Source organism: Cyprinus carpio, chromosome A10, assembly GCF_018340385.1.
Source record: "Cyprinus carpio isolate SPL01 chromosome A10, ASM1834038v1, whole genome shotgun sequence".
Classification (NCBI taxonomy): domain Eukaryota; kingdom Metazoa; phylum Chordata; class Actinopteri; order Cypriniformes; family Cyprinidae; genus Cyprinus; species Cyprinus carpio.
In genome coordinates, this window is record NC_056581.1 from 4120066 (window position 1) to 4136774 (window position 16709).

Sequence of the window (16709 nt, forward strand, 5' to 3'; positions counted from 1 at the left end):
AGTTTTTAAACAATAGACAGTACAGTAGACAATATTTTTTCAAATGTTTATAATATTTGAGCAGCACTGTTTCTTTTTTTCCCAGATAAATAGTAATAAAAGATGCCAAAATCCTCAAAGTTTTTTTTTTAAGAATTTTATTCTAATGAGCTTTTTCCTAAATAATTAAATAAGCAAAGGAAAAAAAAAAAACGTATTTTCTCATTGAACCAAAAGTGGAATTAAAGAGTTAAAGAAAAGCTAGAATGCAAAAAAATGGCAGTAAAAGAATGATAATAAACAAATAATTAATGGATGAAGCCAAAGAAAGTGCTCTGTTTTTTCTTTCCGAAGGTTTTCCAAGACTCTCCTTCTCACCCTCCGTCCTGGAACTCCAGGAGGAGGTCTGAACAGGTTCAGGGTTTGCTGGGAAAACACAGTACCTGATGTCTCAGATAAGGAGCCATATTTATGCCCTGCCAATATTGTTAAAGTCATCCTAGACTCAGAAAAGTGCTAAGAAAATCATGGTGACGTAAGATTGTCCAAAAGTGGATCTGTGTGAACCTCTTGAGTGAGCGCAAGTGCAAAACATGACTTGTGTTGTGTTTCGACTATGATGCTGAGATTGTGTGTGTGCTGGGGGAAGGCTACTTCCGCAGGAAGCACTGTACTTTCTTTCCTGACCATTGTTTACGGTCGTTTTTTTCTAATAGACAACAATGGGCAAAAATGGCATTTTGTTTTTCTTGGGGAGGCTGATTATAAAAAGTAAAGTGAGCTTGATGAAAGAGAGCGAGAGACTGAGGGTGGGTGAGCTGTAGTCCAATCACTGCCTGACTAAGAGGGAGGCTGGGAGGGTCCACATCCTCTTCCCTTCAACATATCACCCACTAGTCACGTTAGGACACAGTGTTACGCTCAACATATTTTTTAGCCTTGTATTTGATACACATATACATATATTTATTTGCTTTGTGAAACCAGGTGAATCATTTCAAGCTGTTGTAGCCAAATAGAATCGAAATGTTTAATGCACGAACTAAAACAATAAAAATGTTGTTAAAATAGTTTTTTCCACAGTTTTTTGCACTAACAGTGAAAACTAATTCAAATAAATTTTCTATATGTATATCTACAAATAAAAAAAAATTAATGTGGAAACCGCATTACACAAATGAATTGCAGAATCAGTTTTTAATCAATTCAATAAATCCGTTTTAGCTGATTCATGTGAATGAATGATTTCTTTAAGTTTAAAAAATGCTAGTAAAACGACAACACTCAAAGCGCAAGAAAGGATGGTGAAACTAGTCTAAAACATGGTCTTTCTTTATGAAGCATAAATGCCTAATAATAAGTATATTAAAATCATGAATTATTCATGACATCACAAAAAAATATGACTGCTAGAAAGCCATTGCTAATATATTGCTGATATAACACACAGCCCTGGGTGCTTGGTTCCTATTTTGGTGGTGTTTTGCTCGGTTGTCCCATCCACTGTGAAATCTCACAGGTTCTAAATTCAGTTCTACATAATTGTATATTAAACATTAACTGTATATTAATTGTATATTAAACAAAGTATATGTTGCATCGCTCGGCAGGTTGGACAGACAAATTGCTTGTCGCTGGAACCTTGTTGCATTGCTTCTGGTTAGGAGGTGTGCAAGATTAATACTACTGCAGAGTAAAAGGCTCGTGATGATTGGTGTTGTTATTTGATTTTTTGTTGTAAACCCATTCAAATGGATGATTCTGCAATGGTTAGTCTAAGATGGTCTTCTAGCTTGACAAAACCTTGTCTAGACATGTAAAAACTTAAATGTTATATTTGGTGAGATCTAAAACTGAAAAATGACGCAACATAAAAAAAGGTCATGAGAAACTTACAGTACTTATGAAAACAAAGACAATTCTGACTTTTAATACGTCACAGAAAACCAAATGTTTAAGTTGGCACATGTACTTGACCAACAAATGTATGATGTTTTTCCATTTTTACAGTGATGTGTACTTTTGAAGTTAAATTGTAGATGTGTGCATTAGATGAACAAGTGCTAATGCAAGTAATTACCAACCAAAGATGATTATTAATGTACTGTCAGAAATGCAAACTTTCACATAAATCTACATAAACAAAAAAAAATATATATTTTCACCATACACACACACACACACACACACACAACTCAACCATACATTTCTTTAAACAATAACAAGCATTGAAACACAATAGGATAAGTTCACATTTATTTCCTCAGTGCAGATATACCAGAATATAAATATATTATTGACAATTATGTTCTAAAACATGACATCATTACAAAATTTGCGGTACACCACATTAGTACCTCAGCTACAGTCCTACACACCAGAAAACTCGTTGATGTGCTGAAGAAAATATGGAGAAGCAGATCAATTTTCTTTCAGCCAAGCAACTTCAGTCGAAAATCCTGTTAATCACAAAGACTTAGCGGTGAGTTCATATTCTCTTGCGATAAGAATTGCAATAAAATTTGGAATGCATTACAGTGAAAGGCGAAAAACAGTTTTCTCCAGTTAATCAAATCAAAACGGACGTACTTAAAGGAGATCATGAGCAATTCATTAAAGATCCTGGGCTGAGCAATTTAACAGACTTTTAAAACATACATGATTGAACTCAATAAAGACGCCTAGCACAATCAACACAAATTTACGGAGAGGAGTGTGTGTGTGTGTGTGTTTTTGTGCAGGGAGAAAACACACACTGTTCCAGCTCAGCCCTCCATTTTCTGCGAAGGCAGGGGCCGACTGGGTCCTGCGTCCTAATATGGCACAGCGGAGAGCAAGTCATCTTGGGAGATTTTCTCCCATGAGAGCGCTAGCCCTTGACTTTGATTTCAAGAACAGAGCAGTTTTCCCACAGGAAAGAAAAAAAAAGAACCCTTTGGCATCTTAAAGAGAACAAAAACAAACGAAAGCTCTCTGGCATCAAAATGTCCCAAAAGTTGAAATCTTGCCTCCAGCTTTTACCCATGACAGAAAGAATGAAGCGAAACATGCAATGTTGACACCTGTTTACGCAACGTCAGAGCCTCAAAATCCATTCTCATTTCAAAACATACAATTCCATTTGTAGTACATAAAACCTACATACACTCCAACTTACAATATCCTTCAGACAGCAGAAATAACCTCAGAAGACAATATCTACAGCATCTGAAAATACAGACGCGCATGCTTCAAGATCCGGATTTTCACAGCAATTTAAGTAGAAAACCCAACTACAATTTCATTTTTATAGAAAGAATTAACTGGCGACCAATGAGAAAAGACATCAGAATCAGTCTGAATGAGGATGGTTTTTCAAAGTTAAACCAATCCAAATGGTTAATACACAAGCAAGGCAGTTTCTTAAGCATGACCATCAAATCTTGGCTGTTTCATCTGATTCCGTTAAATGAATACAGGGAAGGTTTCTAAAGAAGAGAGGGAGGAAGCAGTCTTGGGTGAGTCCAGAGCTCCAGGGGCATTAAAAAGTCCAAAAAGCAATCAAGATGAATGTTAAAAACAAGTACTTTGACTAGACATGCGCCTTTGTTCTGTTAACGCACATACAGATCCATGCACGTGTGCGTACACACACGGTCATGTGCGATCAATAAAACAATGGCTGGGTAAATGGCTAAACTGAGATACACAAATTCTTTCAGCTCTGGTTCAAAAACAGCACATGGCCAGAGGCCGCAAGATCAAGATCTACATTTGAACAAACAAGCTGGGACACTTGGAAAAAATAAAAGCCCTTTTTCTATTGTGTTTGATATGTTTTCTCTCGCTCTCCATCTCTGTCTAGTGAGGGGAAGTATTGCACAGTGCCCTGCCATGACATAGCAGTTCAGACTTTATACGTCTCCTATCAAAATCTTGACCAAACACTTAAAGAGACATAGTCATAAGACACTTCTTCACGTCACAGTATTACAATTATGAAAGCAAGGCTTCAGTCTTTAACTGAAGTGACGTGGCATAGAAACTAGATCCATTTCCGACAGTCATACTACTGGTTTTGGTGATAAAATGAGCATTTTTCCATGGTGTCATTTAAAAAAAGTTTTTGGAAATATGCCACAATACATAACCCTCTCCAATGGAAAACATTCTCTTAAAATAATTTAAGAGAAGGTAAAGGTCATAAATACTATTAGATTAAATACAAAGAGGAATGCAGACTGTTAATGTATAATAAACATCTTACTACAAACAATCAATCCATTCGACAACAATTAATACATTTTGTGGTTCCTCTATATATATATATATTACAAAAATAAAAATAACTACTCCATCAGAGAACACCAATAAATATTGTTACTTTGGTCAGCTAAGAGGACAAAGCTATCTGCATAAAAAAATCATTTTTAACAGTACCATCCAAATGAGCGAATTTATGATCATAGTCACAGCATGAAAAAAAAAGACAAAAGGCATGATTTTCAATGCCCTTGATTTTCTTGGCACCTCCACATATGATTTATGTACATGTGTCTGTGTCATAAAGATAAATAGTACAGCGCAGTTAGATACAGTTTGTTGATCCACCGTTTTTTGTGTGTGAGGACATGCAGGACTCTTCAGAAATATTTGCCTGATATCACGGTTTCAGTAGCTTTTCTTCTGATCTCCATTTTATCCATTAAGAGTCCTTATTTGAATACAATGATCTTTGAGACCTTTACCACTCCGGCCTTGTTCATCTTAAGGACCCTATGACGGAATTAAGCAACTAACATCTGTTATGGTCATGTGTTTCTGTGTTGTGCTTAACTGCATTATACAATATTTTAAGTGTGATTGTGCATTTGGACAATGCATTTAGACAGATGTTCCCCATTCCCCTTAACCATTCATTCCTACCACTAAAACACATTGTAACCAGTGGAAGCGAACCAAGCGTGGCAAGAGAGTTGCATATGACTGACACTTCAGGGCAGAGGGCAAGTCCAAGAGGCATTTTGTCCAGCAGACATTACAATCAAATTTAAATCCAAGTTGAATCAGATAAAATACTCCAAGTCGTCGTCGAACAGATTTTTTTCAAAGTGACTTGCAGTAAGTTTAGCCTATAGAATAAGAGGTGATACTAGGGGTGAAGGGATCTTGCGGGTTCCAGCTAGGAAGTTCATCTCCAGTGTGATCAAGGTTTAGAAATTAGTCAGTCAAAATAGGTTGTCTGTTTGCTGTTGTATTACTGCGCTTTTCAAGAATGATGTCCTCTGACTGGAGGCGTGGTTATGTAATCCCTGCATGGCTTTAATTTAGCAGAAAATGGGAAGTTCATGTAATCGTGGCACTGCTTGCGGGCTGGGGTCGACTTCTGTTCTTTGGGAAAACGGCTTTTTAAAAATTCCAATTGTGACTGCTGAAGGTCAAGACTTGTCACTGATTCAAAGACAAAAAACAAAACAAAAAAAACACTGCGGATCCAGCGAACACATTCTTCCACTGAGAGCAGGGTAGGGATCAGATTATTCTCAGAAATTCAGAGGCAAGAATTAGATATTACTAGTAAAAACATAAATAAAATCATGAGTCCAAAACCAGGTCAGCCCTTGGAAATGCTTTTAATCTTTTCAAAGTCTTTGTCCAGAAGATCATTTTAACATCTAGTCTATAATATTTAAGGTTTTAGAGCAGGGATCATTTTTTCCCCCTACATATAAACAAATGTGTGCCAGTTAACAGGAGAAACAGAGACTATTTGTTCTCACTGTTCTGACCACATGATCAGAACTAAAAGTCAACAGTCCACAAAGGGCAGTAAATTTGCCACAAAGTCTACAAGATCAGCTAGCTAAAGTTGCTAAAAGACAAGTTTGTCTTCAAGAAGACATTTGCTGAGCAGACAGCTCAGCTCAGTCTTTGCTTTAATGTCACTAATGAAAACTATGCTTTTTGCATACAGACAATATTGTTTGCAATCTAAGAACTTCGCAATCATGTCTCACAGATTTTTCTCCTTTCCTCATTGCTTAATCTATCATTGAAGAAAAAACTGCTGAGAATCATATATCTGCAAACACTGATGAGAATGGCCCACTCTCACATAGCGGTCCACTTCATCTTTAACGACCAAGGTCAAATTCTTGTCCAATTCTTGCTGCCACGTAATCCTGCAACAAAACATATGGGAAAACAGACCTTTGTCAACTTGCCCCATTCAAAATACCTGGCTTGAACTGGGACAGTGCACAGATGCCGAAACAAATCTTCAGTATCCACTTTTAACTTGACAAGACCCTTGCCATCAAAATCAAGCTCACTATCTTGCCAAAAAATGGTGTTACACATGGCAAGCAGGGCGCGGAGGTGCTGGTGGATCTCTTAGGGACTTCTTGGTGTCGCGACGTTGCAGACAAAGCAGGCAGAGGCGCTTGAGGCCTTTGCGGAAGGCGCTGTTTGACAGGCTGTAGATGAGACAGTTGCAAAAACTATTGCTAATCGCCAGCCATGTGGTAATGAATGAGGCAATGGCATGGTGGTATATCCCTGCGCTCTCTAGTAAAAAGTAAATGATGTAGGGTAGCCAAAGCAGGTAGAACACACTGGTTATACGGAAGAGCACGGTTGCATAGCGTTTGTCCTTGCAGGCTTGCTCTCCCGGCTCAGGATCCTGTGGGCCAAAGCGAGCTCTTCGCTCGCTGATCTGCCGAGTGTGCTGCCGACAGATCCGAAAGATATGGGCATAGGTGAAGCAAACTGTGAAAGCAGCTGGTGCATAGAGGGCTGCAACAATAAATGCTGTAAAAAGGGGCTGGGTGTCCCAGGAAGAGCAGGATTTAAATACATCACCGTGGTACCCCGGCTTGCCCCAACCAAAAAAAGAGGGCAAAAAGATGAGTGCCGAGTACAGCCAAATAAGGGTAATGCAAGTGCGAAGACGGCATGGTGTGACCAGAGCTGTGTAGGAAAGAGGTCGGGTGATGGCAACATAACGGTCAATACTAACGCATGCCAGAGAGGCCATGGAGACGCTCTTCAACACGCAGACCATGTAGCTAAAGACCATGCAGGTGAGTTTCTCGTTCACACCCTCCAGATGGTGCAGGAGGGACAAAGAGGGGATAAGACAGCTGACCCCAACCAGGAGGTCCGCATATGCCATAGTCTGTATAAAGGAGCTAGTGGTATGGTGGCTGAGTAACGGGGCACAGTGAAACACAAAGATAACCACCAGGTTTCCGGAGATGATGAGCACTGTCAAGAAGAGAATAACAGCTATTTCCAGCAGGCAGGAGCTGAAGTTCTGAGAGTAGCCAATGTCCAGCAGGCAGAAGGGTTCTGTGCTATGGTTCAACTCAGTTGCGTTCATCTTGTTCAGGGTGCGCTTGGGCACACAATTAGGGTGCTAGTTCCTTGGGGGCCTAGCTCAGCAAAGGATGCCCACAGTACGGCTGCCCCTGATAGACATGGCGGAGGTGTCCGTGCCAGGTGCCTTCCATATCAGCAGCAACATGAGCCACTAGTCCTCAGTGTCCACAGCAATCCTTTCACCAAAGCAGACACATGCATCAACAGTTTCCTGAGGAGAGTCACTCACTACAAGCTGTTGTGGAGGTCAGGTGGTGAGTCTAGCTTAAATTCCGGATCAAACTCCAGCAGTAGAGAACATAAACTCCCCCCTCTTTAATCAGTCCCCTACCTTTCCGGGGAGAAGCACAGCTGCACCTGAGCGGGGCAGGCAGCTGTCGGCACAGGACGCGCACAAGGAAAAAAGCAGAGGAAGCAGAGTCCTTGCCACTCCGATCACAAAAGTCCCAGTCGCTCTCAAACAGTTATTAGTCCGGAGGATCAAGCACAACTAAGCAGCGCTGGAGATTCTTCACAATAACGTAGTCAAATTGTTTATTCCTACAAATCCCCAAAAAATGATGTTATCCAGAGTCTGATGTCTTTGCAGCAACTTCAGTCTTCAGTCGAACGAAGACTAGGGAATCTCTTCAGCACGTGTCAGGCACCCAGCCCCCTCACAGCAATGTGGAGGAAGTGTGTGTGATCGAGAATAAAAGAACAGCAAGTGGTGATTGGCATTTCAATCGGAGAAGGGGCTCTCCAGAGAGGAGCCAGCGTCTGGAATGTAAATGAAGGATAGAGTGGTGTGATGCAGAAAGCAGTCTCTCTCTCTCTCCTCTGTGGCACTGCTGCATCCTCGCTCCTTCCTTCCCTCTCTCCCTCCCTTTCTCCACTGCAGCAGGAGCACTCAAACTCCTCCCACCCTTGGCTCTAGCCAGAGAGCAGATGTCGGAGCACAAGCAGAGAGAGGCATCCCCTTCCCTTGTCAATCCATCCACTCTTTCACCCCGCTCATACCCACCTTTCAATCTCTCAGAAATATGAAAAATGCACTGCCTTCAGATTTTTAAAGACTCTCTCAACACTGTCTTTCTAATGTAAAATGAATATTATGTGCTTTATCCTTCCTTTTCCTTCTATTCCCATTGCAATTCCAATGCAACATCCCTCCCACGCACTCTCTCTATCTCCCTCCTATACGGACACATGCAAAAAACAGCAGGAGTCCAAAATGTACCCATTTTCCAAAGTCCCAGAAATAAACCAAGTACATACATTTCTTATTAGATCAAGTAAAACTTTTCATGACATCATAATTCAACTTCTACCCCTGCTTTATGCTGTATTGTTGCTCCTATGTTAAGTAACACTCCAGCAATTTTTACCGAACAATCAAGAAGCACTAAATCAGATGCATCCTACACACTCATTTTTCTTGAATATTTGTTTTATATATCACCATGTTATCAGATGAATCGGGTTCAAAGATGGTGACATCAGAGATTGGCATGTAGATAGAATTCATGCATGTGGGCAACTGAAATACTAAGGTTATTGTGGTGTGATTTGATCCAGTCTGGTTTTATTAAAGATTGACCATACAGATTTACTGAACTCTTGGGTCTTTCCCTAACACAAATGCACCTGTTTCCATTTATATCACCTTTATTAGGCCCTGTTTCCCATCACCACGGTAATACTAAAACCTTAGCACCCATTCAGTCTCCTTTCCTTCCATCACTACCAGAATCTGCAAACACACACAGTCCCCACCTTCACGCATCCCCTCAACCAGGCACACAAGGGGCTAAAAAATGCCCAACTTGAAAGGTGGGGAGCGGACACTGGCCTCATCCATTAGGAGGATGACAATGAGGAGGAAAGCAAGAAATAAAGATAAATGGAATAGCTAAATGCATAAGATCGAACGAGGTGACAAACATGACCCAGGACCATATAATCCACAGTTTGATTGGTGCATGAAATTCCAAATTAAATTAATAAATAAATACAAATAAATAGTTTTTTTTTTTCTCACAATCTTCCCCTTGCTCTGCCTCTACAGCAACTCTCATCAATGGCTGATGTTGCCCTTTTATTTTTCGACCAATTATCACAACAGATAAAATCCCATCCTAAATTTCTTTCTAGCTCAATATGCTTCTTCACTTACACAATCAATCACAATACATCTCTGCAGAGGTAAAATGCATTGCGAATACTTTCGTGTTGACAAGAATGAACTGAACTTCTATCTCTCACAGCCTACATGTCCAACGAAACCATCTATTCTGATTAAGGTCTATAAGAGATAAGAGAAAGGCTGTCCCCATAGTGATGAAAAGGTATCAGCCAAGTCCAGCCTGAGTCAGCTGCTCGGTGAAAACACAGCAAACACAAACAGCACATATTCATCCCTTCATAGAGTGAGACAGCAGATTTACATCAGGCAAACTCTCAGTACCACAAACCTGGACAACACTGCTGCTGCAAAGACCAGCCAGAATTCTGCTGTATAGACCACCCACAGCCTTGCTCCATAAACCCTGCAAAATCCCCTGGGTCTAGACCATTCAGCGTGACATTAACCCCACAGAGCAGCGAACCTATTTTTATACAGACATTTATGCTACTACTTGCTATATTAAAAGGTCTTCTATTGAGCACAATGAAGTTCAAGACTATCTGATCCCTATTTTGTTAAGTCACGCCTGGCACTGAGACAGATATTTATGGTGGTGTGTTTAGAATGCCGGGACTTGAAGTGAGAAGAGGTGCAGGCTGCTGCAGACTAACAGGCCAGGCTTTGTGTTAGCCGTTTGTTTTTATTCACAGCATGGGGTGGTGTATGAGGACTGTCTAGAGAAATCTGTGTGTATGTCTGACCTCTGTGTCTGTGTTTATGGACACTGGAACATCTGGTAATAGTACGAGCCAAAGAAATGCAGCCTGACAAACATGCTCGGGTGTGCAGATGGGTGCAGAGTGAACCAAGGATCCAAAATCTGATGCTTTTTACCATATTGATTGCCGACAATCTAATAAAATATACTTATAGGGATAAATATACCATAGGGATGGGGACTGACTGCAAGTGTAGAGTCCATGCCAAATTGCGGGGCATTAATGACTTGATTGCATTTGCAAAGTCACCACTGAAAAACCTAGTAGTTGTTTAAAGCAGCAGTTCCAAACCAATTTGGTCCGAACATGCTTTAAACCAGTGGTTCCCATTCCAAACCACATTTCCTGGAGCCCTATCAACACTGCAAAATTTTGCATGTTCCATTGTCCCAAATTTGTGTCCTGAATAAAGTGAGTTTGATAATGGAGACAGGCAAAATGTGCAGTGTTGGTGGGGCTCCAGGAACTTGGTTGAGAATGGGAACCATTGGTTTAAAGCATGTTTCGGACCAACTTAAAGATGATCTACCTTAGCCTGGTCCTTTAGCTGGTGAATCTTCGACTGGAGCCCCACCAACACTGCACATTTTGCATGTCTCCATTATCAAACTCACTTGATTTTTATTTTTTTATATAAAATCAACCATCACTATTACTATTGCTTATGCTTAATTTTTTTTTGCTCAAATCCCTAACCTTACCCTAAAGTAATAAAGGGAGGTTCACTCATATATGAAAGTTCTGTCATCATTTACTCAAACTCATTTCATTCCAAACCTGTTACATTCTTCAGTGGCACAAAAAAAAAAAGATATTCTGAAGAGTGTTTCAAGTGTTTTGTCCATACAATGAACACCAGAACCTCAAAACAACATGGGGCCCCAATGACTTTCATTGTATGGGCAAAAACAACACGGAGACATTTTTCCAAACATCATCTTTTGAGTAATTTCACACCCAACCATCTGTCATTTTTATAAACCTCAAATTTTAACAGCACTGGTACTGTACCAGTCACTTCCATGGCAACAAGTGTAAATAAATGAAAAGTAACTGGAGTTAGAAAGAGTGGTAGTACTTGAGTAATACTGTGGAAAAGGTGAAGGCGCTCAGTAAAACTAAATCAAACTTGTCATCACTCAAGTCCTGGTGTTAAGACGTGTAATGTCGTAATCCAGCCATTTGGCCCAAAAATATCAGAAAGAGGTCTGTCTCTCAAAACACTGAAAATTCTATATTTCTCACTAAAAAGTTTATTGGAAACGGAGACAGACAGTTTCATCAATGTCACTTTGTTGATTAACTTGCCGTAAGCATTGAACTATAGAGCAGCCTGCCAGTTCCGTGATAACAACTCAAAATAGAAATGTGGGCTGTCAATGCTCCATTGAATTAAACACAATGGCAAAACTCTGAGAGCATGGCTATTCTTTGTGCTTTTAAGAAATGAATCACCATGGTTCCCAGGCATCAACAAAAAAAAAAAAAAAACAAAACAAATTACAAGGAACAAAATCAGTAATTTCTGAGTTAAAAAACTTTCCTGGTTCAACATCTGTCATTACTGAAGAAAATATATATTAGAGACAGCTGTAGCTTCTGAGTTGGCTGTAAGGTTAAGAAAACTAATTAATTACTAATTACGCAATGTGAGAGGAACGTGTGGTTTGCGGTGTAGCTTTCACTCAAAGCCTATGAGGGATCATTTTAGCCCTCTTCTATCAGAGTTTAGAGCGCTAGGAGGGCAGACGGTGAAAAGTGCAGGTCTGTGATAACTAGATGAGTAGAAACAATAACCTTAATCAAGGCTTCACACTAAAGTCTCTCCTTTATAAAAACCACTAAAAATCCTCTCATAATAGAACGTGTAAGGAAATGTAGCAATACTAAAAACATAACAGTGCATGTAAAAAATAGTTTTTCATGCGAAGATGAAATAAAATACTAGTATTATAAATAAAATGCTATTTTTTAAAAATAATAATGCTTTATTCATTTAATATATTTATTTTATTTATATTTTTTACATTTTATTCATTTTATTTACATCTATTGAAGCGAAGTTTAAAGAGTTTTGCTTGATAAAGCACTCATAGATAATGTAACCAATCCAAAGTTGCATGCTCTTATAGACAGATGGGGAAAGTTTTAGGATAGGCTATAACACATTAGTGGCATATAAAATATAATATAAAATCCAGAATATTTCTAGGAAGTATAGTTGTCTTAACTTAATTGGTACCACACTGTGGATTTGACCATCCAGAGAAAACTCCAAACCATCCTTCTTTTTTTTTTTTTTTTTTAAACAAGCAATTTTTTCCTAACTCTTGAACAAAGAAATCTTTGAGTATTCACAGTATTCATTCAACTCCACGTGTCGCAAGAACTGGCAAAACCTACTCGTCATGTGCAATTCTTCTTAAACACAAATGATAACTCTGGATCACTACATAAACGCATGCTGGTCTTCAGCATTGCCAGTGCTGGATCAGGAAAGTTTCATGGATATTATTTACCAATACACACAAAACTTCTACATAATAGAGATGAATGGTGGAAAAACAAACATACAAAACTTTGACATAACATTGATGAACAGCGGAAAAGGAATGAGTTTAAGTATTGGCAGAGTATTGGTTCTCTTCTTTACAAGGACATTAGTGATACAAAAGTGGGTTTGTTTAGTATGGCACGGCTTGAGAAACAAACCTATACATGCAGGAGCTGCTCAGCATGTTGACCTAACAATCTCACACACACTCACGGGGCAATTTTTTAGCAATTTTGCCGGGCAACTTTTCTTAAGCAATGTTGCTTGGGCACTTTCCCATTGAGAATGGGTAACCAATTTCTATCTGGATACTTCAGATTGGTCGAGAGCCCTGTGTCTCACCTGGTTGCACGCTGACGGCAAAAAGTTGCCCCATGTATCATCAACCTTAGTGTTATTAAAGTCTACATAGCAGTCACAAAATTAAGTTTTTGCCACACATGCCAATTACCAGCATTAAATATTTCTTACCCGCCATATTTACTGTATTTTTAATTTACTTAATTACTTTATTTTAATTAGAGATGCACCAATATTGAAATTCTGGATTTCTGGAAAGGACAATGATCACCGGCATTTTCTACATAAACTTCTGAAGGTAAACTTTCCACATAAACGTTTCCATTTTACAGTCTGTAAAGCTTTGTTTTGAAGCGCTTTGATAGCTGCCTCACTTATTCCGCTCCAAATCACCATCTCTCTCTAGAAATGCATGAATTACGGTCACTTCTGTCATTGCAAATCACTGCTGGTGTGAACGTCCCTTGACTTACGCCCAGTGGGTGAAGTTCAAGACTATTCTATTCACACAGGATAAAGGAAGCCATAATGAACGTTGTGAAGTGCAGTGAAGAACAAGTTTTTAACGAGGGACAACCAGCTTTCACATTAGAGACAAATCACATTAAGGCACAAATGGAACAGATTTCTGAGAATAGCGCTCTTGAATGTTTGTTTGGGAAAAGGCCGAGACTTCAGCACAGTAAAAGCTCTTGTTCTCGTGAAAATATCCCAACCACTGTTAGGAACCTTGGGGACATGGTGAAATGATTGACAAGATACAGTACATTGACATGCCTCCCTCGGGTTAAAACAAGGGGTCAAGTAGCACGACTACAACATGCACTGACAGAGTTTGCATGCAGAATTGCTAAACGGGAAGTTATAGTGAATATATGATGCTGCTGCTGGTTTATTTATGTTCTCTATGCACAGAATCAGCACTCCAGAATGAAAAACACCAAGTTACAAAACTGAAAGTTCACAACACACAAAAGATGTTGTAGACTAACATTTGCATGAATTCATAATAAAAAATAAATCTTGTTACATTTAACTTTACATTTACATGTCCAGGCTCTGAATAGACAATGAGGTCTGAGAAAGAAAACAACTTACTCGAGTCCTGCATTCTAATACACTTAACTTAGCCATCAGCAATCCAATGCTACTGCTAATCATATAAAATGCTTCTGCCATTACTAGACTATCGAGCGGCTCTCAGGAACTCTAGGCCGTCTAAGAGTAATGCAGAGTATTATGATAGTGTGTCATGTGTACTCTCTCCTGCCTTGTACAGTGTAGACATAATTATAGCCTTTTCCAAGAAATGCTGTTGAATCAAATTCTTTAGAATCTTGAAAGATGGCCTTTCATATCTGAATGGGCATTTGTTGGTCACATTAAGCAAAAATATGCAATAAATTTAATGCTGAAAATTGTACTGTGAAGAGAGTTGTGCAAAAAAAACTTGACAAGCTTGTTTGAGCCATGATGCATTGAGCTGTGGTGTTCATTTGGGTAAGGTTCGAGTCTGGCTTGCAACATGCACCGATCCCACCCCTATCCTCTCTCTCCAAAATTTCCTGTGCCCTCTGGACTACATATCAGTCCAATAAAGTGGCAAACTCCTCGTAAAAGGTCCATATTCTGTTTCAGCCTTTATTCAGAAAAAGACGTTGCTACTGGAATATTTCTGTACATAATCTGCATATTGCGAATACACAAAGACATACACGTTCTTTACCTGGTAAACTCCTCTAAAAATATTGGTGATGCGCATTCTATTTATTACAGTGTGCTTTCTGACAGTAATGGCTGGGTAACAAACCGATAACGATAATTATTGAGATATAAATTTCCTCAATAAAACAATAACAAGAGTTCGATATAATGTTTATGCGACAGAAGTGGAACAAAACAGTGCTACTTATTTTAACTGCGTCACACGGACAAACTGTGCTGCGTCATACACATCAAAGTCAGGCAACACAAACCTGTTTCATGGTTTGAAACAATATTAATGCAGAAACTAAGAAATTCATTTTTCTATTAAGATATTTATTTTGTTAAGAAAAAAATGTCTGAAAAAGTGTACACAATTCAAAAACGTCAAGTGTTTGTCATTTAGAGTAGTTTAAAACCACAATTAACTTTCATCTGGGAGCAAAAATCTGCCTTTAAACTTTAAAGAAGTAAAGATCTGAAATTTATTGTGATAATTATCGATATCGACAGCCATGAAAAATTTTATTGTGATCATTTTTTGGCCATATTGCCCAGTTTCCACCAAAGCATTTTTAGCCAGTTAAAAAAGGCCATGTGCTCCTCTCAAAACAGCTAGCATTGAGCGTTTGAGAGCGTTTCAGATCCACAGTTTTTTTCAGTTGAGACGCTTTGGTTGCTATTATTAGAATGTCTGTAGAAGTAATGTGGCAGTCACATCATGAAATAAATGTTTTTTTAACCATTACTTTCTATATCAGTACTGTGTTAGTCTGTGGATGCCAGCTGGTACAGACATTAATACTACATGAGAAGCAATATTAACTTCTCCTCTATTGATGTTCAGTAGGCTATTGTGTCGTTGTGGCATTTGTCCCACCCCTTCTTCCCTGTGATTGGATGGCTGAGCAAAAAATGACGGTGACAAGTGCTGCATTTTCCTCAGATTTTAACACTTTTCAACTCTCTGCAGCAAGTGCAGTGCTTGGCGTGAAATAGATGCTTTGAGCCTTGTCATGCTGCTGGTGTTTTTACATACACAGCACTCCCATTGAAAACAACTGAAAAATACGCTAGCCTCAGTTAAAAAAAAAAAAAAAAAAAAACGGACAAACGGCCTAATACCTACTTAAGGTTAGAGATTGAAAAATCACTTGGATGAATAATTCATTGAGATATAAGATCAAAACTTCTGATCCAACCAAACAAAAGCACTGATAATGTATTATAAGATGCATTAGAGTTAATTCTTTGCTTTGCCTTATGTGATCTAATGGTGCACTGAATGGAGGGTGGGAACTGTACGCCTACCTTAGTGATGAGTGTACGGTACTCCTCCACCAGATGGTCATTGTTATGACATCCGGCCAGTAGCTGCCACACCTCCCCTCTCAAGGCCTCTGGAACACCATTGCGCACCAGCGCTGGGAGCTGTTTGGGTCGCACGGCCAGGTTCAGATGCCTGATGAAACATTACATTACCAACAGGGACTCATGGTTACAAATGAATTACAGCACTGCAATTTAAAGGGATAGTTCACTAAAAATGAAAATTACCTCATGATCTTCTCACCCTCAAGCCATCCTAGGTGTATATGACTTTCTTCTTTCAGACAAATACAACCGGAGTTAAATTAAAAAATGTCCAGGGTCTTCCAAGCTTTATAATGGCAGTAAATGGGGGTCAAGATTTTGAAGCCCAAAAAAAGTGCATCCATCCATCATAAAAAGTGCCCCACTTGCTTCCGTGGAGTTAATAAAGGCCTTCTGAAGTGAAGTGATGCGTTTCTGTGGTTCTTGGGAGACTAGCTTATTTTCACTATAGCTTATGCTAAACCTATGTCATCTGCTGGAATGCTACTCTCTCGTGAGCATGCATACGACAGGTAGCAGAAGCTAGAGATTGCGGTTTATAAAATCTTAAATA

At 39.2% G+C, this 16709-nt stretch overlaps 2 protein-coding genes across 4 annotated transcripts in view; both read right to left on the reverse strand.

Annotated features, from left to right (window-relative positions):
• Positions 1-16709, reverse strand: part of LOC109096421 (rab GTPase-activating protein 1-like) — a 78778-nt gene that overhangs the window by 30765 nt on the left and 31304 nt on the right. For all 3 annotated transcript variants that reach the window (XM_042764784.1, XM_042764783.1, XM_042764782.1), the window contains one exon: positions 16094-16244. In XM_042764784.1, coding sequence (XP_042620718.1) covers positions 16094-16244 — 151 coding nt within the window. The remainder of the gene's footprint in view (positions 1-16093; positions 16245-16709) is intronic.
• On the reverse strand, positions 3030-11699 carry LOC109049799 (probable G-protein coupled receptor 21). The gene has a single exon (XM_019067452.2). The coding sequence runs from the start codon at positions 7337-7339 to the stop codon at positions 6311-6313; it is 1029 nt and encodes a 342-aa protein (XP_018922997.1). The 5' UTR covers positions 7340-11699; the 3' UTR covers positions 3030-6310.